The sequence below is a fragment of the Urocampus carinirostris genome, chromosome 1 (genome assembly GCF_059441175.1).
Source record: "Urocampus carinirostris isolate Australia breed hairy pipefish chromosome 1, RoL_Ucar_1.0, whole genome shotgun sequence".
Lineage (NCBI taxonomy): Eukaryota > Metazoa > Chordata > Actinopteri > Syngnathiformes > Syngnathidae > Urocampus > Urocampus carinirostris.
In genome coordinates this window covers 61,375,512-61,398,075 of record NC_142349.1, presented here as the reverse complement: position 1 = coordinate 61,398,075, position 22,564 = coordinate 61,375,512, and the positions used below count along the sequence as shown (strand labels likewise).

Genomic DNA, 22,564 nt, shown 5'->3' with positions numbered 1-22,564 from the left:
ATAAAACTTGTGAGAAACGTAATACAATTGGGTCCTGTTTCCGTTCTGATCCTGACAGTAAATACAGAGATTCCAAATGAAAACGTTATTACCACGCACACTTTGCGGGAGATAAAAACCATAGTATCATCCACTTTTCTTTCACTTTACGTGTAAATAAAACATTTGACACAGTGTGTCTATTTTTCAGGCTCAACAGCAGCACCGAGTTTCAGGTGACCTGCCAAACTCTCTGGATGCCAACAAGCAACAGCGGCAGCTTATTGCTGAGCTGGAGAGTAAGAACCGGTGAGGGTCAGACACCTCCAATTGGCCTTGTTGTTTCATTTTGACTTTACAACTGCTCAGAAGAAGATGACCAGAAGATAACCAATTGAGACCCAAACTCTTGTTTGATGTGCATTGATGCACACACACGTGTACACTACGTCTTAAGATTAGTGCATATCTTCTGTCATGGAATACTATATATTCACGATAAATTGAAAACACACTACAAAATTTCTATCAACATTATCACAATTAAAACACTTGGATAAAAAAAAAATAAGAATTGGGTCAAAAATTAACTCGTTTCTATTTTAAGAAGTACTCTTGCTTGTTTAAGATAATTACCGTATCTTCAGGACTATAAGGCACTCTGTATTATACGCCTCATGTTTAAATTTTGGCCATTTTTTTGTTTTTTATGTGCGCATCACAAAAACTAAATACAGAGACCCCACGCTACTTCATGCATCAGTTTTTGCTGGTTCACTCCTTTGCGGATTTTTCAATGAATTCTTTTTTCCTTTGTTGTCATTAAAATCATTGTATCGTGCATTGTAAGGAGCGCCCTGAGGCCTCTCTGTTTTAGTTGGGTGTGACTGGCTGTTTACGAGGCCGTGATAGGTTGATGTGAATGTCTGTGTGCTCTGATAGGTTCATGTGTGCTGTCAATCAAACAGCCAGGGTGGGCATGCGCTATGACTTTACTTGACCTGACTATCTAGGTCTCTGAATCAAAACAACCTCGCCGTATAGCTACAGCTACAGTTAGCTTTTAGCGGCTCGTTACATTGAAAATAAATTCATCAATTGCATTGGACTCTGAGCTAAGTCAGAAGAAGGCCAAAAATTGCTGATCACCATTGAGTGCTCTATAGATTGTTATCTGAGGCGGTGTCGGATAGAAAGCAATAGCGTGGTTGCAGGTCCAACCTACTGCTATGGCTAGGCTAACAACTCTCCTAAGCCACTGCTGCGGACTCTATCTTCCCAACGCCAGGTCCATTAGCATTGAAACAGATGACCTAGTGCTGCAATTTGTGGGAAACCGCTACATTTGGGACAGTCTTATTTTAGGTGTTGCGGAAATCTTGAGGACACCCGATGCTAGCACTACATGAGTGGACCTTGGGTTTTTTTACTAAATAAAATGAATACATAAATAAAATAAGTGCAACACTTTATTCTTTATAACTTAATAAAGTGTTTTCAGAGTGTAGATTTTCCATTGTATTTTCTGCTGCCTCCTTTTAAGAGATTACCATTGATTCATTTTGTTTATGTTTTGAAGTATTTCAATAGAATCTTAGTAAATCTGATCTATATGCAATGGTGTCAGGAACACTGAGCTTAGTCTTTAAAACCGGGAATTCATCCGTCAGTCATCTCGGCAGGAGCTCCCCTTGACCCTTGCAACGGTCATCAGTTCTAAATCAAACCGCTAAGAGACTCGGAGGGGCAGGACATGCGATTCGTTTCATCATTTTTCTTTTTAATGCGTTTGTTCGTGTCACACAGAGAAATCTTGCAGGAAATCCAACGACTGCGCCTCCAGCATGAAGAGGCCTCGCAGGCGCCGCTTGACAGAGGTCAGCAGAACCCCACTCTGCTGACTGAGTTACGACTTCTCAGGTGAGCGCTTTAATCCATTCTCTAAAATACATCTTCTTGATTAAACGGGGCGGGGGACTTGTGGAAAGCAAAATGGTGTGCTCAAGTGCTGATGGGAAAATAAACCACCTTCTAAATCTTTTGTAAGGTTATAGTTAAAAAGAGAATTAGCAATCTGTTTTCTACAGTTATGATTCAATCTGTGAGTTTATTTACATGCAACCCAGGAATTAAAAGTGAAAATATTTGTCAGTTTCAAGTCACAATCGAAAAATTGCGGGCAAAATGTTGTGAAATAAGTAAAACGATATTCTTTCCAGCAATGATTTTGCTTAAAAAATGTTATTTTTCTTAATCTTGGTCTTTTGAATAAGTTTTTCCTTTGTTTTGAAAGGAAAACATTGAGTTAATTATAAGGGTGATGATTATAATGTTTACAACTATTTATTTACTATATATCCATTATTATAATTTCAATGCATCATAAGGATAATTAATGCATAAAAAAGTATATTTAAAAGAAATACTGGTAAATTAAACATACACAAAATCTGTCAGTTTCACAATTTCAAAAATAGTGATTGAGATTGACCGTTATGTTGAGCTTTCTCTATTTTTTAATAATTCCTCCAACAGTGGACCTTTTTTCACCAGACTGCTAGGCAATTACTCCGTAGCCCTTTCCACCCTTGAGGAGGTGTACAATTTTGTGTCTGGTGTCTTTGGACGGTTCTATGGTTTACGCCATGTTACAAGTTAAAGTCTTACTGATTGAATGGGTTGGACATGTGTCTATATGGAGCTAACTACCTCAAACCTGTGCATCTGATTCAGGAATATACATGGAGTGTAGGTGGACTTCTGATGGACGGACTAACAGGTCCTTCAGGGTTGTGATGCAAAAAAATGAATTGTTTAAAAAATCATGCTTTGTGATTTCTGGATTTTTCTTTTTAGTTTATCTCTCTCACGCTGGAGATGCACCTATGATGGAAATTTCAGGCCCCCCATTATTTTTAAGTGGAAAAAATAGCAAAACAGCATCCAAAGAAAAGCAGCCGTACTTAAAAAAAGACAAAATTGATACTTGATAAATTTGTTTTGCAGAAAATTTTCTTGAAACCAAAAAATAAATTATGAAGCAGAATAAGATAATGTATACATATAATTTTATCTGCCACCAGAACTACACTTAAAACAGAAGAGGAAGCTCTGTCTTGTAAAGAGTTTGGTAGGGCTGAAACGTGAACACAAATTAGCTTTAACCAAAAATGTGATCAACTTTAGTATTTCCTAAGCAGGGCTTACTTAAATGTTATGTGGAGGTGCGGATAAAGTTCATGCTGTAGCGAAATAGGCAATCAATTAATACAGAGTGTTCCAAACGTCTTGGGCACATTTTGACATTAAATATCTCAGAAATTATTTAGAATATAAAACACATCTGGTACATTCAGAAAGCTCGCGATCTCAATTTTTACACAAAATGTTCAAGGATGTTCAATGTGATCACCATTGGTCACACTAAACACACCAAGCCGATCGTCAAACTCTAGCCAAAACCGCCCCAGCATTGTATCGTCAATGGTTACAATAGCTTGTTATCCGCGCTTTACTGTATTGCGCTATTTCAATGAAAGCAGTCTACGGACCATTCTTCTTTGAAAGAGCAACAGTTAATGATAAGATGTACCTCAACATGCTAAAATGTTGGTTAATGGTTAAATGAAGTGAGAAAGTGTCGATGACTTAATTTTCCATCAAGATGAGACGCCACCACACCGAAGCCTCAGGTAACAGTTTCTGAACACAACACCGCCAGACAGATGGATTAGACGGTCTGGGCAGAATGATCACGATCTCATGTCCTAGCCACACAGATCTCCAGACCTCACACCATGTTATTTCTTTTTGTGGGGATTTGTGAAATGATTGGTCAATAAGTCCCCTATTCCAAGAGTCGAGCTAAGGTTAAACGAAGCTGTCGCAAACCTGAGAATGCAATGCTGGGATTTGTTTGGCAAGAATTTGACTTGATAGGTGTTGTCTGACTGTCCATCCATTACCTGCACCGCTTATCCCAAGTAGGGTCGCGAGGGTGCGGGAGCCCATCCCAGCTAGCTTCAGGCAGTGGGAAGGGGACACCCTGAACTGGTTGCCAGCCAGTCGCAGGGCACACAGAGACAGACAACTCACTCGCTCATTCACACTTATGGACAATATGTATCGGCCAAATAACCTGATATGCATGTTTTTGGAATGAGGGAGGAGACCCACACAAGCACTGGGAGAGCATGCAAACTCCACTAGGGGAGGCTGCAATAGCTGGACTTGGACGTGGGGCTGCGCGCTAACCACCCAGCCACCGTGCCGCCCTGGTGTGTGACCAATGGTGCTCAGATTGAACATCTTTGAACATTCCATATAAAATTTGAGATTACCAGCGTTCTGACTTTATCAGATGCATTTTTATACCCTTAACAGTTTTCCAATTTGTTACCCATTATAAATTGAGATGCAAAATTTCAAATCCGTCTCCTTTAAGATGAAGAATTTAAGCACAGATTGACTTGGTCTTTAATGATGGTGTCATCAATCCGTAATTTATTTTCATCTCTCGTCAGGCTACGAAAAGATGAGCTTGAGCAGAGAATGTCGAGTCTGCAGGAGAGTCGCAGGGAGCTCATGGTGCAGCTGGAGCAGCTAATGATGCTTCTCAAGGTAGTGCAGCCCTCCATTTTTTTCACTATCTTACCCAGTCACTATGAACTGAGGGTGGGGCATTTGTGTTCCATTTTAAGAAGGTACGATTAAAATAATAAATCAAAAATAGAGAGATGAGCCACCACACAGTGCTAAAATTGCATGTCATGATTACCGATTGGAATCACCTGTCCCTGCTCATTTGGTTCTGATTGGCTCCCTGTCACTGTTTGAACCCATTCCTGTCTGTCCCCTGTTGTCAGTTCGTCTGCGAACCTCAGTGTATAGTAAGCAAGCCTTTTTCGACCCTGACTCCCGCGTGACCCGTTTGGGCTCCCGTTTGTTTCCGGCTACGACCTGTTTTGTCCCCGGCCACGTCTGCTCTACCGTCCTGGCTTCTGACCCATTTTTGATCCACCTTGTGTCATGAGAGTAATCTGTTATTGAATGTAGGTAAAACTAAGGAGATCATAATAGATTTTCGTGCTAAGCCTCCTCCGCATGTGCTACTGTCATTTAATGGTAGTGAGGTCTAACTGGTCCATTCATTCAAGTTTCTAGGTACTTACTTGTCAGCTGACCTCACATGAACTGTCAATGCTATCGATATTCTAAAGTCAGCCAGACAAAGGCTCTACTTCCTTCGTCAACTCGAATCATTCGGAGTCCGTCAATTCATTCTAGTCAATTTTTATCGTACTATCATTGAATCCGTTTTAACTAGGTGAATCACAGTTTGGTTTGGTCGCGTCAATCAGAAAGAATTGTCAAAGATGGAATCAGTGGACGGCAGAGGAAATAATAGGTACAGGCCTTCTGTCCCTGCATAGTATCTACATTGAACGCACGAGAAAACGGACACTAAAAATTATGGACGATCCCAGTCACCCTGCTCACTGGTACTTTGATTACCTGCCGTCAGGTCGCCGTCTTCGCTCCATTAGGAGCAAGACTACACGTCTTAAAGAGAGTTTTTATCCTTACCCTTAGCTTTTCCGTCTCTGACACCGCCATCGCTTGCTACGTAAGTTCCACTTCCGTATTTGGATCACAATCCGAGTGCGAGAACGACTTGCTCCCCGCGTCTAGCGCACATCGGATCGTGGGCGCTGCCCTTCCTCTTTCTTTCAAAAAAATTGTGAGAATACGTTACGCGATTGGGTCTACCCTTTGTGCTGGTCGTGACATTGAAAAGCATCCTCACATTTTCTGTTCATATAACTTCATGACATGATGACGACGAAATAATTTCACAATATCAATATATTTTCGTCATTGTTACTTTTCCACAAATTAGTCTTATTACTAGTTTGACCTTTTCTTCATAAAAAACACAATAATCTTTCTGCAGAGATTCTTTATGACTCTATTAAAACGAGCACAGAACAAGCACATGCTTATTACACGCATGAGTAAATCCAAATGAACCTTAATATCATGTGGTTATTTTTTCCCTGCAGCTCGCTGAGGAACAGAAACAAGTCGTAAGTTCGGAAAGTGTGAGGGAGCAAAACACTTTTAGCGCATGTTTTAAAATAAACATGTTTATTGTTGCCGGGTGAACGTCTTGTATCAAAAGTCAATTTATTCATAAATAGTTTAAGGATAATATCACTTTGTGCTTTACCATATTTCCTCATTTAGTTTTTCTTTTTACTAAAATTCAGAGAGAACCAGGTGGCGTTTGCTGGGGAGTTGTTTTATTCCAATTTACACAAATATAAATGCTATTTTCCAGTACTTTTGTGTTTTATAGTGTGTGAATCGTATGATTTAATGTTGTAGGGGAAGGCAAGTACCAATATAAGGTATCAGTATCCCAGGGTTGGGTAGGGTTACTTTAACTTGATTACTTTCAATTACTTTTGGATTACTCCAATACCAAACATGCTAATAAAAGACAAAAAATAAACTAAATATGAATAAAATGATGACTCACAACACGTGGTAAGCTTTATCTCCTGGCTTTGATCTCTTTGATCTCCGGCAAAACAAACATAAAATGCGACAGAAACAAAATGAAAATAAATCCAAACAGCTTGCCAACATCATTTTTGCCGTTCCATGTATTCCATTACTCCTCAAGCCTGCACAAAATTTAGTCATTCTATTCATATTTAGTTCATTTTGTCTTTTATTAGCATATTTGGTATTGGAGTAATCCAAAAGTAATTGAGAGTAATCCAGTTAAAGTAACCCTACCCAACGCTGCAGTATCCATGCAAATAGCGCTATTTTTTAAGATGACAGGCGAAGGTGACAGATATGTGTCGGCTGCCCTCTAGTGGCCGTTTTACAATCAGAAACAATAGTTCTAGGAAAATGTTTTTTCGGATTTTAAATGAATTTAAATGTAATTTTGGGGAGGTTGGAGGGAATGCCAATGTTATACTATAGATATCATAATTGTGGTGGATACCTACTTGATAGTTGAGTATCAGCTGCTGACTGTTTAAAATAATATCTACAAACTGGACTTTTTCAGAAGCATAACAAACGTCAACTCAGGAGCAGTCATTAATATTGATACCAGATACCCAAATCACATCACGACCTAACATTTTTCATTTAAAATAAGTCAAATTATTTTTCCTCTAAATCTAGAAATAGTAGTTCCTGATTTAAAAATTGCCACTAGGGGTGATATTGTTGCAATATTGAAAAATGTCACTGCTTATATTTAGTCCATCCATCCATTATCTGCACTGCTTATCCTCAGTAGGGTTGCGGGGCTGCTGGAGCCCATCCCAGCAATCTTAGGGCATTGGGCAGGGCACACCCTGAACTGGTTGCCAGCCAGTCAGTCGCAGGTCACACAGGGACAAAAAAATTCACTCGCTCATTCACACCTAGGGACAATTTGGACCTTAAATGCATGTTTTTGTAATATGGGAGGAAACCGGAGTGCCCAGAGGTACAGGGAGAACATGCAAACTCCACTTGGGGAGGCTGCGGTATCTCTCTACCCTGGCGCTGCGCGCTAACCGCCCATCTGCCGTGCAGACCTTATATTTGGTCATGAATATATGTATTCATTCATAACTTCTTATCTTGTTTAGTCATAATCCTGCAAATAAGTTGTGTTATATTTTATAGTCAGTAAGTGGCCTTTAGTACCAATGTATGGTCTATCATGTTTATTTATTTATTTGTATTTTATCATCTTACTTGTTTGAGTGGAATACACAATGAGGGACAGGAAACATCAATTTCCGCTCATAAGGGATGTATTTAGCTCTGCAAGTTAAGTCTCACTTTCCCTTGTTCCCAAAATACAATTGATTGCCTTAAGTGGTTTCAACAGTATTTCCCCAAGGATGACAGGGTTATTTTTAATAGAACAGTGCTTTATTCAATGCTGGATCCTCTTAATGATTAATGTTTGACTTTGTCATATATTTACAATCAACTTATGGAATGCTCTTTTTGTACAAGAATAATGGAAAACCACCTCAGTTTTTGGATTTGTTCATTCCTACAGCCATTGTTTGTAGCCCATTCATGCCCAGAATATTCTGTAAATGTCACCTTCGAAGGAAATGTTCAACCCCGGCTCCTATTCTGACCGACCTCTCATCTCATAACCTGGATATAACATACCTCTCAACCTCCACGTCTCCATGCCCTTACAAACTGTCGTATTTTCCCTTACAAAATACAAAATAATCTTAATTTTTTTTTTTTCAAACGTATTTATTTATGTAGTTTAACATGTTATATTGTACATGTGTTTCGTTATATCATATGTATTGTTAATTCACATTTTGTTGTGAGATCCTGAGTTGCTCGACATGAATGAGGTTTATTATAAAAAAAGTTCAAAAATTAAGTAGCTTGGACGTCAACTGTAGAAGGAAAAATACAGGCAAATATAATTAAGTACAATAATGCATTTTCTTATTAAAATTATTAATTAATTTTCTGCATTAGATTATTGTTGGTAATATACTGATTAAAGGGACAACCACAAACCTGTCTTTTTTCATTTTCTCCTTTTATACTTCCTTTTTTTCTTAACTTCTTTATACAACAATAATAATTCGTAATATAATGCATTTGAGAGTTGAGCCAAAAAGCCGGTTTTCTAAAAAGAGACGGACTTGCTTTCATTACATAACTACCACATAAAATCTGAGGCTGCAGACGCATGCGCACAGTAGCATCAAACTGCTCGCTTCGTTTGCAACGAAAAAAAACGATACGAGATAGCGGCGAACTCGTTTGACTTCATTGATTTGCCGTTTGGTGATAATCGGTGTATACCCATAATTGACAAATTTGCGTTTTTTCCGTACAGGTTTTCTTGTATGTCGTACACGTCTTAAAATGCATAATAAAAATACTTTGTACGCTAAAAACATACAGGTTGACAGATATGATATAATAAAGAAGACATTATTAAGACACTGTTGCGAGTACGATACCTTAAATTAGGGGTGGTATTTGCACAGGTACCGATAACTGGTAGCATTACTAGCCGCTTCCTAATGTTTGGGATCCACTGGATGTGTTGACTTTTTTTAAATGACAGAGACCACTTTATTATGAAAATATGGTTTGATGGTATGTTGTTTCTAAGATACAATACGTTCAACAAAGGCAACCACAGCTCTTAGATTATGTAATAACAATATAAAAAGAAAATTGCACGCAGACTGACCTAACATTGCACATAGTTTGTGTTTCTAATCTGTGTTTCACCATTGACACTGTTTATTATGTTACACACAACCTGATAAAAAACTTTTTTTCGGCTATTGTAAATCTGATCACTTTTTATAGTACTGTATATACTCAGAATATTTCATTTTAAAGCTTTATTTCATTCAAAGAGTTTTGACAGTGCTTGGGGTTCAAATTCAGACACTGTGTATAGGGTTGATGTTCAAAACAATTGTTGTCATTACCGATTTGAATCACCTGTGCCCGCTCATTTGGCGCCAGCCGCTGCGGGCTATCTGATTGGCTCTTTGTCCCTTTTTGAGTCTGGTCCTGTCACTCTCCTTTTGTCAGTCCATCTGCGAACCTCTGTTGATACAAGGCAATCCTTTTTGACCCTGACTCCTCCCTGTCCTGCTTTGCACCCGTTTTTCCACCTGCCCGTTCCTGATCTCCCCGTTTGTCTCTGGCTACGACCTGTTTTGTTCCTGCATACGTCTGCTCTCCCGTCCCGTCTTACGACCCGTTTCTGACCCCCACCACGTTTTTGCTCTCCTGTCCAGGCTATCGACCTGGTTTTCCGTCCCTGACACCGCCATCGCTCGCTACGGAAGATCCACTTCCGTATTCGGATCACAATCCGATTGCTAGAGCAGCTTGCTTCCCGCGTCCAGTGAGCACCGTATCAGGGGCGCAACCCTTCCTTATTCTTTCAATAAAACTTGTGGTAACGTTACACTGATTCCGTTCTGGTCGTGACAATTGTGGTATTTTTTTAATCCAAATTTATACTCGAGTTCCGTTCCTCGATTACAGAAGCAAAATTCCTCGTTTGCTGCTTCCTTTAGCTCCAGGTCTGTTAAATTTGGAAGGAAGAAAAAAAAACTAGCTTTTGACATTAATTATTAAAAAAAAAAACTTTTCCATTACTGCCACTGCTGGAACCTAGAATATATGTGATTGTATCTGTCGGCACGAGTATCGCTGGAACAATGTACTGGAACAAATTGAAAGCACTGTAGTTCCCCTACTATGGTGCATAATCGAACTAAGTGGTTGCATAAGGTGCCATCTAATGGAAGGGGCACCAAATTGCTTTGGTTTAAAACTACTCCCGTTAACTTTAGAGGAAAATTTAGTCTACCCATAAACTTGGTCATATCTAGTCAATTTTTGATTTGTTGCACATATTTCTTATTGCCTTCTGGTCTGCATCTTAAGTCTGCGACAGTAAGACTAATGACCCCCATAAATTATTTATTCAACACATGTGTATTTCATTTTTATCCAGGCATGGTGTATTGCAACAATAATTTTACAAACAAAAACACCAAAAATTTTGCATTATTCAAATGTAAATTCTGTGCTTATGTTCACCCCGTTCATTTGGTTGTTCCTGTATAAGCCACGCCCCATTCCCCATGTGCTACATACCATTCGCTACTGGTGACAAACAACCAGAAATGCACATTTAAACTGACCCTCCGATTTAGTTGAAAATGTGGCTTGGATGCGAGTATGTATAAACGGTAGGGAGAATATCGGAATATCAGTAGGGAGAAATTACACAACCTCTTATTTTTTGCCTGAGATTGTGCCACCGTAACTGTATTTAGTTGTATTTTTTAGGTACATATAAAGACGCCCACCCTTCTTATATAATGCAATCAATGTTGTGCTGCTTGTTAGAGTACTCGTTGCTAAGATAAGTAATTGCGTTCTAGGAATGGAAACAGGACCCAATTGTGTAGCGTACCACAAGTTTTATTGAAGGAAAGAGGAAGGGCTGCGCCCACGATCCCGTGTTCGCTAGACGAGGGACGCAAGTCGCTCTTGTACTCGGATTGTGATCCGAACACGGAAGTGGATCTTCCGTAGCGAGCGATAGCGGTGTCAGGGACGGAAAAACTGGTTGGTAGCCGGGACTGGGAGAGCAAGGCGCGGTCGGGGTCGGAAACGAGTCGTAAGCCAGAACAGGAGCGTAGACGTAGTCGGGGACAAAATGAGGTCATAAGCTGGGACGGGAGAGCATACGTGGTCAGGATCAAAACAGGTCATAGCCGGAGACAGACGGGAGCCAAAAATGGGACAGATGGGAGTCAAGGTCGAAAAAGGCTTGCCTAGTATACACTGAGGTTTGCAGACGGACTGACAACAGGGGACTGACAGGACTGGGTTCAAATAGTGACAGGGAGCCAATCAGAACCCGCGGCGGTTGGCGCCAAATGAGCGGCACAGGTGATTCCCATCAGTAATCATGACAGTTCCTTTATAACACTGATTTTCACAGACAAGATGAAAAATTAATCAACCAACAAGTTTGAGCTATAAAATATATAAGTGAGCAAATTTACAATTTCACCACTGAAACAAACACATATTTCCTCACCTCTCAGATGTCACATAAATATGTTCCTTACTGTACTGTTTTTGTTATTTGTTGCAGACTCAGGGTCCCGGCTCTCCACGCTCGTCCCCAAGTCACACGGTCAGCAGGCCCATCCCGACTCCCATCCACTCCGATTCGGCCTGCACCACCCCGACTCACACACCTCAGGACTCCCTCATGGGCGTGGGAGGCGACGTTCAGGAGGCCTTTGCTCAGGGTAACACGTAGCACCAAAATGCCACGTGCTAACATGTGAACATGAATTCAAAATTTGGGGGGGGGGGCTTTTCTCCTTGAAAGGAGCCAGGAGAAACTTGAGAAACGACCTCCTTCTCGCTGCTGACTCAATCACCAACACAATGTCATCGCTGGTCAAAGAACTCAATTCAGGTACATCTAAGATGGTGGATGATGAATCAGAATAGTCATATTTTTAGAAGCCATTTTTTAGTCTTTACTGAAAAATCCCAAAAGATTGTTGTCTATTATCACCCATTCACGGTGCACGAATCTTTTAACTGCCTGGTTTGTTGGGGACCGCTTCATGTGGTGTGTCTTACCGTGGGGGCGCCCATCTTCTTTCAGGGGTTGGACTTTGCTACCCCTAAAACAAATAGTACTGGTTTCCATGGTTGCCAGTATCAGGTGAAGCCTCCTGATCTTACTCAGATACAGCACCTTCATCATTTGGTCCCCTTTGTTGTCGGTGTGAAGTTTTTCTCCGCTCTTCAGACATTAGCTGAATCTCAATATTAATGGGCGGTGACCCTAGCGAGTACGTCTGCTGATCTTAGTCCACTTTGTTACTTTACCACATCCTAAATCACACAATACCCTCTTTTTAATTAATTTGATTGATCTTTGATCACGTGTTTGTTTGTTTTTTTGTTTTTGAGTGTTGAGAGAGACAGTTTGTAAGGTTGTACACACTTTCAACCTCCCAAAAACTCACTAAAACAAATGAGGTAAGTCATTGATACGACTAATACCTACATATTCAGTGTGACTTGAAAAGCGCTATATAAATGCAGATCATTTAATTTCATTTCATTCATTGAAACCAATACAATACAATACCCTATACCGTTTCTATCAGTACTGTACTTAAAATTCCGTTGGTACATAAAAAATGACAAAAGTTTTTTTTAAATAACTTACAATCCCCAACATAATATTATCCTTAGAATTATATTCATTTCATGACATGCCTCATTCCTATCAGCTACTGAGACCTTAAAAAAGGCTGGTATCTGCACCTTGTATCGGTAGTCCCCCATCCCAGGTTGGCACATTTAATTAAGTCTGAAGCTAGCTAGTTAGCAGCCAATGTTGGCCATTTGTTTCAGGTCACAGAGAATAACACCCACAAAGCTCCTCAATATTACATATTTCCTCCTCCCAAAAAGATAATAATTAATTGTGATAAAATGTTGTCAAGAACCAGAACAGGATCAGGACCCAAACGCGTGACGTTTCTCCCACAAGCCTTTTATTTTACGGGAAATGGGGAGTCATGCACGTTAGGCAGCAGTCTGGCGTGAAGCAAGAGGCCGACGAGATCGATACCAATTGCCCGAGTAGATATCGGACAAATGGGGTCGACACCGAACAGGACGGGACAGGATAGATAATGAAACAGGATATCGAAAATAAACAGGACAAACTGGACGGAAACAAAAACTGGAGAAAATAATAAACAGGACAAAAATAGACGGGAACAAAACTGGAAAGTTAGTCTTTGATCTGTGCAGCCCCTTGAAACTCTTTGTGATTAAGGGCCAAACATGACTTGACTTGAAACCGATAATAAACAGGACAAAAATAAACGGGAACAATACCGGACAGGGAATACCAACAGGAAACAGGACCGTGTCAAAACACAAGTCTTGCGGGGCAGAGGTTCGTTGACGGACTGACAAAGGAATAATGAGAACACTGAGATTAAACAGACGAAAAGCCTATCTGTCAATGAGCCGCAGCTGGCACCACACGAGAGGGGCCAATTGGGCGCCATCGCACCCGTGACAAACATACGTGGAAATTGTTTATTTTTTATGTTATTCAACTGCTATGTTTTCCCTCAGAGGGTGGTAGCGAGACAGAGAGCACTGCGGATTCCGACATCGGCCGCGGCGAAACGTTTGCAGCAACAACATCATCAACCTCAGATCCCTTCAAGACCAGGCTGACCACCACGGAGAACGAAGAGGAACATTACAGGAATGAGCTAGAGCACCAGTTGGAGGACGAGCTCAAGTTCGAGGAACTCATGAAGCACAGGCAGGAGCCTGACAAAACCTGCATGGTGAGATCTTCCTTTACAAATTCAAAGTTGGGGCCACAAATCGAATACCTCATTAGTATTTTCCTTTAATTGCTGACTTTTACCACATGTCGGTTTAAGATCTACAGATGTCACAGACATGTTAAGCCCGCCAAGATACTGGTGTAATTGAAGCCGTACAAAAAATGTGAAATGTTAATGCGACATTTAATGTATTTACTCGAGTAGACTTCACATTAAATACCTTTCTAAAAAGGTGTCTTTCTAAAATTGGGTTTTGTTTTTACCTCAACAGATGACGCTTCAGCAGTGACATTGCAGATCCAGGATACTGGTAGATATCCACTAAACTATCAACACAAATAAATAAATAGTTAATTAACTAATAAATTGAAGAATATTCACTCAACTACAAATAAACCAACCAATAGACATAGATGGAATAAATAGATAAAATGAAATATAATACATAGAATAAATAGAATAGAATAAATAAACACAGTAGAATGAATACATACAAAAATGATATGCCACGGACCAGGAACGGAGACGGTACCCAATTGCGTTGGTTTACTCAGCTTTATTTAGAAGGAGGAGAGGACTTACACCCACGATCCGATGATTGTCGGTCACGGATAACAGATAGTTGGGAACGCCGAAGTGGCACTTCTGTGTCGAGCGAAGGCAGTGTCGAGAGCGGGAAAAAAACAGGTCGATGGCCGGGACGCAGGAGCAAAAACATAACCGAGTCCAGAAGAGAGGTCGGCAACGGGACGGAAAACGGACAGAAAACAGGGCAGGATAGAGTCAGGAGTCACAAAAGCTTGCCTAGCATGTAGCGAAGGTTCGCAGACGATCTGACGAATGTTGACAGGAAGGCGGGGGTTTGAAAAGAGTACAACAGCCAATCAGGGTCCGCGGCTGTTGGCGCCAACGGAGCAGACTCAGGTGCCCCGCATCAGTAATCATGACATAATAGATAAAATAGAATAAATTGAATAAATGAAATAAAGTAAAAAAATCAATTACAAACAATTATTTAAATTAAAATATAAATGAATTGTTGCTTCAAAATTATTTTTACTACCTGTAAATTTTGGAAATAAAAGTTTTTTATTGAGAAATATATTTGAGATTTACTTTCGATACGATAAGAATTATTAATACAATTTGTGCTTTTATTGTTTTAGGACTTCAAATAAACAGTGGGATATTAAAGTATGGAATATTTGTTTATTAATTGTTCTGAAATTATTATTTTTTCAAATATGTCCAATGGAATGGCCTTTTCTATAATAGATTTAAGTGTTTAAAAATTGATTTTACTTTACAATAATATAAATGAGAAAAGTGTATTAGATTTTTAACCCATATTCAAATAAAACACATACATACATACATACACATATAGATATATATATATGTATATATGGCAATGCTTTTAAACACTCACTGCGTTTAAATAATTGATCAGAAGGGTTAATGGGTGGATAGATGGATATGTGGATGGATATATATCTTCATCATTTTTTTCAAATACTTCTCTAACCAGGGTTTTTTAACACACTGAGTTAGCCTTCTTTATAAAAATGTTTTTATTATTACATTAAAACCTTGTATTTGTGACCTAACTGTGTTGTGTTCCACAGGCAAACGATATCAAAGGAAAAATAAGTGACTACAATTGACGCAGCACCACCGGCCAGGATCTTAAAGCTTAGAAGATACATTTGTGTAAAGAATCTTTATATTTTTAACCAACCTCATATTTAAGGTGAAACTGTGAGCTGATAAACAAGTTATGAGATTAATATTTACTGAGCGCTCTGCTATTATACCACAGGTGCCATATCAACCACATACTTCTTTTTTTTCTCTCTGTAATTGACTCAAGCCAATGTAGAAATGTACATTTTTGTGTGTATGTGTCTCATTCTGATTTATGATTCAGTACAATATTCACTTCAGTTGAACATTTTTAAATACTTGATTCCAACCTAGTTTCATTTGAACACTAAACTTGAACCTTGGTTTGTGTTGTGAATCTAAAGATGAATCCGATGAAAACCACATTCATGTGTGATAGATACGCTAATGACATAGATAAATCAGTTTTACCTGGATCGAATTTCCTTGTTTCTAAGCTACAATATACAACTGAGGTTCCACTGTACTGTATATGTTTCCATTGATTTCTAACTATCATTGTGGTGTGCTGGTTTTGCAACCTTTATTTGAAGCTTTATGGACGTTAATAATGCACATTGCCTTAGTCTTTTGATTGACATTTCAAATGGAATTCACCTAAGCTGTCATTGAAGCATGTAGCACACAGTCTGAAGTATCACAAGTCCTGTTCACTGGAAAACAAAAACTGTAAAATCTGAGACGCAATTTGTTTTTATCGCTGTCCTGTGATGAATATCGCTATTTCCGCTCTTAGTGGCTATTACACTACAGATGGTTAAGGCATTAGATTCAGTTTCCTCACATTAAGCTAGAGTTAAAACCAAAACATGGAATCCGCTACTATAGTTTGATTTTAAATTTTGAACTTTTTGCAACAATTTGTTTTCTACAGTATTCCCTCGCTATTTGGCGGTTTGACTTTCATGTCCATAGTGCATTTTCTTACACATGTTACGGCACACTTTACAAGCGCCAGTACACTTAAACCAATCGGAGATCTGGCCGATTTCCTGGGCGATGATTTAAGCAATCGGAATGAATCGTTTACATGATTCGTCACAAACTAATGGCTCGTGTACATGTCAATTGCTAACAATCCGATCGGAGAAGCAAGCACTAGCAACGTCATTACAAAAATAGACATTCACGTAATTAACTCTTAGACTTAAAGGCTGATTTCGTTGCTGTAACTCATCAGAATCAAAAATGTACAGTGCTTGTTTGCTCCTTGCTCCAAAAATCTGTTCCACTGCTGCGTCCTATCTGACGACAAGTTGTGCTCGTATGTGGCTTGTCAGAAGCATAAACCTGCACTACATATGAATAGGCAGAACTCGTCAACTATTGACTCTTTGCACACATGTGACCCAATCACGTGATGACACCAAGGCAGACCTCAGTAAACCCTAGTAAACAGTGGGTGAGGCCAGTAAACAATAGACAACAACAACAAAACCTACACTATTCAACACCATTGGCAATGACTAGTCAAACAAATATTATGCAGCTGCCCGATAGCACATAAAGCATTATTCAAAGAAATTGAGGACACACCCATATCTTCTTCCTACTGACATATTTACACATATAACCAAATTGTCTTGACTTAAGTCACCACAATCAGTACCTCTATATTGTAAAATGAGTATCCCTGTAACCTGGCATAGATCAAAACGCTCATAAAAGTCGTGATGCTTCTTCATAGCTAGTATGTGTTGCTTTAGGGGCCTGTAATGGTAACAATTAAGCACAGGGCATTTGCACCTTGTGTAGAAATTACTTTGGAGTATTTTGAAAATATTTACTTTGAGGGAAATTACTTTTTTTGTAAACGTTCGCCTCCCGTTTTATCTATAAATGATTTGACAAGTTATTTCGGTGTAATACACTTTATTGTAGAGCACATCACATTTTTTAATACATGTGATATTCGGAAGATTACTGTTTTGAAACGCTGGTTAATTGCAATAAAAGCAGTTTGTGTACGTAATAAGAAATGGCAACGGTAAGACACTAATGATATTTAGCCAGGGTTGGGTAGGGTTACTTTAACTTGATTACTTTCAATTACTTTTGGATTACTCCAATCACAAATATGCTAATAAACGACAAAATAAACTAAATATGAATACAATTACTAAATTTTGTGCAGGCTTGGGGAGTGACGGAATACATGGAACAGCAAAAATGAAATTGGCAAGCTGTTTGGATTTATTTTCATTTTGTTTCTGTCGCATTTTATGTTAGTTTTCCCGGAGATCAAAGCCAGGAGAGAAAGCTTACCACGTGTTGTGAGTCATAATTGTATTCATATTTAGTTTATTTTGTCTTTTATTAGCATATTTGGTATGGGAGTAATCCAAAAGTAATTGAAAGTAATCAAGTTAAAGTAACCCTACCCAACCCTGTATTTAGCTATCACTAGCTAACCTTGTTTTTTGAATGTCTTTGATGTATGTGACTTCTCATTTTACCATAAAACTGCAGGAAAATACATCAAACATACTTTGTAAAAAATCCTGGAATACTTTGAGGGCTCTGTTTGATGGCAGCTAAACATTGCCGTCTTCTGTCTTCATTAAAAGGGATACGATAAAATTCCAAATCTGGTTTAGAACCTGGTCGGTTTGCACAACCCACCGCACAACAATATGTCACCATCGTACAAAGTGGTGATTATATTTTTCTGTCGTAGTTATTGATATTTGTGTTAACTCAAATGCTCATTCAAGTGCTGTCCGCTAGGGTGTTACTTGCCGTCCATCATTGCTCTCATTCTGCCAGGGAAGGCAAGGTGACATTACGTGCAAAGGGCCAATACCTGGATGGCTAAAATTGTCAAAGTTTCACCATGGGGGCATAAAATAAAATGAAAATGTCCAAGATAAATTATTAAATTCTTATCAAGCTTTGTTAACAAGTAAACTGGATTTTGCATGTGGACATTTGTCTCTGCACTACAAGTCCATAGTATAAACTACCACGTGCAATCGTGTGCACAAGCATTTTAATTAATTGTGTTAATCTGGTCCCTACTTTGCGGACATTCACTTTATACGGAACGGATATGCCGCAAAAAACGAGGGAATGTTGTACTGCTGTTTTGGTTAGTAAGTTTAAAATGTTTATTTGTAAAACCAAAAAAAGCTTCTTCCAACTAAGTATGATAAGTAAATAGTTATGTTTGTTGTTTTATTTTTAAGATACAATCATTTTTTTACTTGATAGCGGGTGAAAAATGTCAAATTGAGTTCGTATTTATTAATGGAGGCATTGCCACAATTTGAGGAAATGTAACACAATATATTCTCACAACATTGACACATGAAGGACTTAAACTCATTGGAATAGGCGGTTTATAGTCCTCTGTTGGTGCTGCTGCTTTGGTTAGCAATAGCTTTTGAACAGATTTCCTGACCATTGTGTTTGGAAATTTAGTTACTAAATATTTGCTACATGCATTTATTACCAAAGTGTGAAAAAAATCATGTATTTACTATTAATTAAGGGGAAATAAGAAAAAACAAAAGACTTGAATGCATCGAAGGGACTGTTTCTGTTTCTCTGTAAGTGCTGCTGTTTTGTTTATGATTAGATCGGGCTCAGCAGTAAATGTGTTTCAATTTCCCGTTAGATAATTCCAGTTATTGTTGTCTATTTCAAGATAGAGCTGTTCAAGAGCATTGTATATTTAAGATAGACACAATGCCTGATTATAATGACCTCTATTTGAGAAAAGCCTGTTAATATATATATTTTAAAGCATTAACCAATTTTGCTCAGAGCCCTGAGAGGTTTACAATCAGGTTTCTAATTTAATGTTGCCCGATTTTAAATTGTTTCATGCACTCCACCTGCTTTTAAGTCATTGTAAAACTGTTGCTAGATTTGCCTGCTGTCCTGACAAAAGTTGACGTAAGCAGGATGTCATGAGCGGATCAAGAAGCTTATGTATATTTTGATTACTGCACTGAAGAAATAAATAGAGTCGTGCTAAACACAGCTGAATCTTTGATCATTAATGCAATAACAGCGGTGACTTGCAGTCAGGGGTGGCGGGTGATATTGTGATTCACCTGTGTTCCAGAAAATATATAATTTGAACTATATTGAATGGTTATTATTTTTTATGTAACCTTACCATTTTGGGATCTTCAGTTTAAAAACCGCTTATTTTTCACTTTTGAAATGAAATGTATTACTGTGTCAAGTGTCTTCAGATGCAGAATGAGGCATGCAATATTCTTGCCTCATGACAGAGGGCAATGGTGAGACGAAGGATTCTGGTTTGGAGTACACCTTGGCCCCAAACAATTGAATTAGTGATAGTATTAACAAGCTAACAGAAAATCAAGCCATTCGTGCCATGATAATTTGGAAAAACCACTAATGCCGAGCCCAGAACTGAAGTGGCTGGTGACTACCTCAGTACGAGACATAACATTTATGAGGGTTATCTTACAAAGGTGGGAAGGAAAGAAGGGTAGCAAAGGGTTAAGCTCCAGTCCGTAACTCAGGAGGGCTGTGGCGTGGAAATCCAGCAGGATGAACGTATGAGGAAGCAATGGTCAGGCAAAGTGGCACTGGAAGCATTCAGGGAATTAGTACAAGAATACAATTTATCTTTGGCAACATTGAAATAAGATGGAATAGCGTCAACTAACCATACTGGTCAATGATTACGTGCTGAATAGCTACTCCGGGATGTTTTTATCCTCTCGTGTCTTGATAAGGATGTGCTGCAACTCGTCTGATTAGGATTGCTCCCAGTTGCGTGTCTTTGCTATGTGATACTACTCCCCCTCTCAGGGGAAGCACCGGACGACTGACCAATCGCCGCAGGAGGGGCCCAGAAGAACCCCCAAAGTAGTACTGGATCAACCAGGTAGGATGCAGGGATAGTTTCTCTCTTCTGGGCCTAAACCCCCCAATCTGCGGCGTACTAAAAACCCTTTCCGACAATGAACATCCAACAGCCTACGAACCGGCCAAGCCCGGACTACATTGGAAAGCGTGCTCGGAGATGGAGGCTGGGGTTCAACTGGGGTTAGAGAGCTGCGGGCCACAGGTCTAAGTTGGGACGCATGGAAGACCGGGTTTACCTTGAGGGACGCGGAGAGGATGAAACGTGCAGCAGAGGGGTTGAAAATTTAGTCCACTGTGAAGGGTCCCATGAAGCGGGGGTCCATCTTTTTGGTGGAGGTCTGGGGGGACTACACCGGCCAACAACTAAACTTTCAGTCCCGGTTGGTAGTCAGGAGCTGGTCTTCTCTGGCGATTGGCGCTGCGATCGGCGTGCTCTGTTGCAATCCTCCAAACGCGCCGGCACCGCTGGAGGTGGGCTCAGGTGGATGGAACAGCTACCTCCAGCCCCTGTTGAAGGAACAGAGGGCGTTAGTAACCCTGGAAAAGGGACATCCCTATCGCCGAGCTCTCCATGTTGTTCAGGGAGTACTCCACCAACGGAAGATAGGTGGCTCAGAAGTTGGTTGTTGGGAGGCAACGCAACAGAGGGCCGCCTCGACCGCCTGGTTTGTCCGCTCTAGCTGTTCGTTGGTTTGAGGATGGTACCCCGATGAAAGACTCCCTTGGCAGAAGGCCCTCCATAAATTGATACAGACTGAGGACCACAGTCAGACACAATTTCCATACGGATACCGTGGAGTTGGGCTACATGAAGTGTGAGGAGGGCCGCTGTGTCGCCCGCAGATCAGATCTTGGGAAGGGGAACGAACTGAGCAGCTTTCGAAAATCTGTCGACCTCAGTCAAGATAAACCTGTTACCTTGCGACCTCGGCAGACCAGTTATGAAGTCGAGGGCAATGTGGGACCAAGCCGTAAGTGGGAAGCCTTGTGCCTTGCACATATGCTGCTGCTGCTACGAACTCCCTCACATCCTCTCGAAGGCGTCGTTGGGGTGTAACAATTTAGCCATTTTTTTTTTGTCTGGACTTTTTTTTCTCAAATGGAGGATTACCTATCTATTGATATTTTTATTCAAAAAAGCACGGCAAAGACTTTATTTATAAGTTAGGATAACCCAATAAAAAAGAATTATGCTAAAATGTCTGCATATTTTCTTGCTCACAGCACGTCACTCATATGCAGGACTGTCTCAGAAAACTAAAATATTGTCTTAACGTTATTTTTTTCTGTAATGGAATTAGAGGATAATGTCATACCTTCTGAATTCATTACAAATCCCCTGAAATATTGCAAATATTGTAGATTATGGCAAAAACTCAAATATCCTATTTCAAAATATTATGATATTTTGAAAAATGTATAGTAGTAAGCTGTAACCCATAATCAGCAATATTGAATTAATGAAAGAGTCGCAATAATTCAGGTGACATTTTTGCTTTTTAATTGTGTTACAGATATAAATTACTTCATCACAATATTATAATTTTCCGAGACCGTTTGAGTTCACACTCACCACAGCCTGGTGATGTAGAATAAGGCGTCACCACCGTGCCTTAACTCTCCCCCAGGAACATTTTTTTGGGGGATATCATTTTGATCGCAACACACTTGAGATGCTCTGCTTAAGAAGTGCGCATTCATACGTGCTTCAAGTTTTTTTGTAGAGGAGACAATATTGTTCTCTCGTGTTTTATTCGAGTCATTTTTTAAAAATGTATTTTTAAATGATTATTTAGAGCTAACACAAGCATGTTTAAATAAACATGTGTATTTTGTTTTTATGATCAAGAGAACTTGCTTTTAACTTACAAACGCATGTATAAAACATTGTACATGTCTCAGGTTACTAACAAATTAAACAGAACGTGTGAAACAAATGCAAGATTTCGAAAATGTTAAAGACAAGAGAAAGAAAAGAAACGTTTTTAAATATTTATTGGTTTGGATCGTGAAGCGTGAATAGCGAAAGCACTCCATTGTTACAAATCATCAACGCACAGTTACATGATTGGTCGAGGTGGTGACAGATGTTTTCA

At 39.5% G+C, this 22,564-nt stretch overlaps 1 protein-coding gene across 3 annotated transcripts in view; it reads left to right on the top strand.

Moving 5' to 3' along the window:
* dtna (dystrobrevin, alpha) overlaps positions 1-19,604 on the top strand; it is a 66,239-nt gene extending 46,635 nt beyond the window's left edge. For all 3 annotated transcript variants that reach the window (XM_088347488.1, XM_088347495.1, XM_088347482.1), the window contains 8 exons: positions 191-288; positions 1,786-1,899; positions 4,503-4,599; positions 11,687-11,846; positions 11,930-12,019; positions 13,714-13,934; positions 14,209-14,247; positions 15,563-19,604. In XM_088347488.1, the coding sequence (XP_088203614.1) occupies positions 191-288; positions 1,786-1,899; positions 4,503-4,599; positions 11,687-11,846; positions 11,930-12,019; positions 13,714-13,934; positions 14,209-14,226 (798 nt within the window). In that variant the 3' untranslated portion in view covers positions 14,227-14,247; positions 15,563-19,604. The remainder of the gene's footprint in view (positions 1-190; positions 289-1,785; positions 1,900-4,502; positions 4,600-11,686; positions 11,847-11,929; positions 12,020-13,713; positions 13,935-14,208; positions 14,248-15,562) is intronic.
* The last annotated feature ends 2,960 nt before the right edge of the window (positions 19,605-22,564 follow it).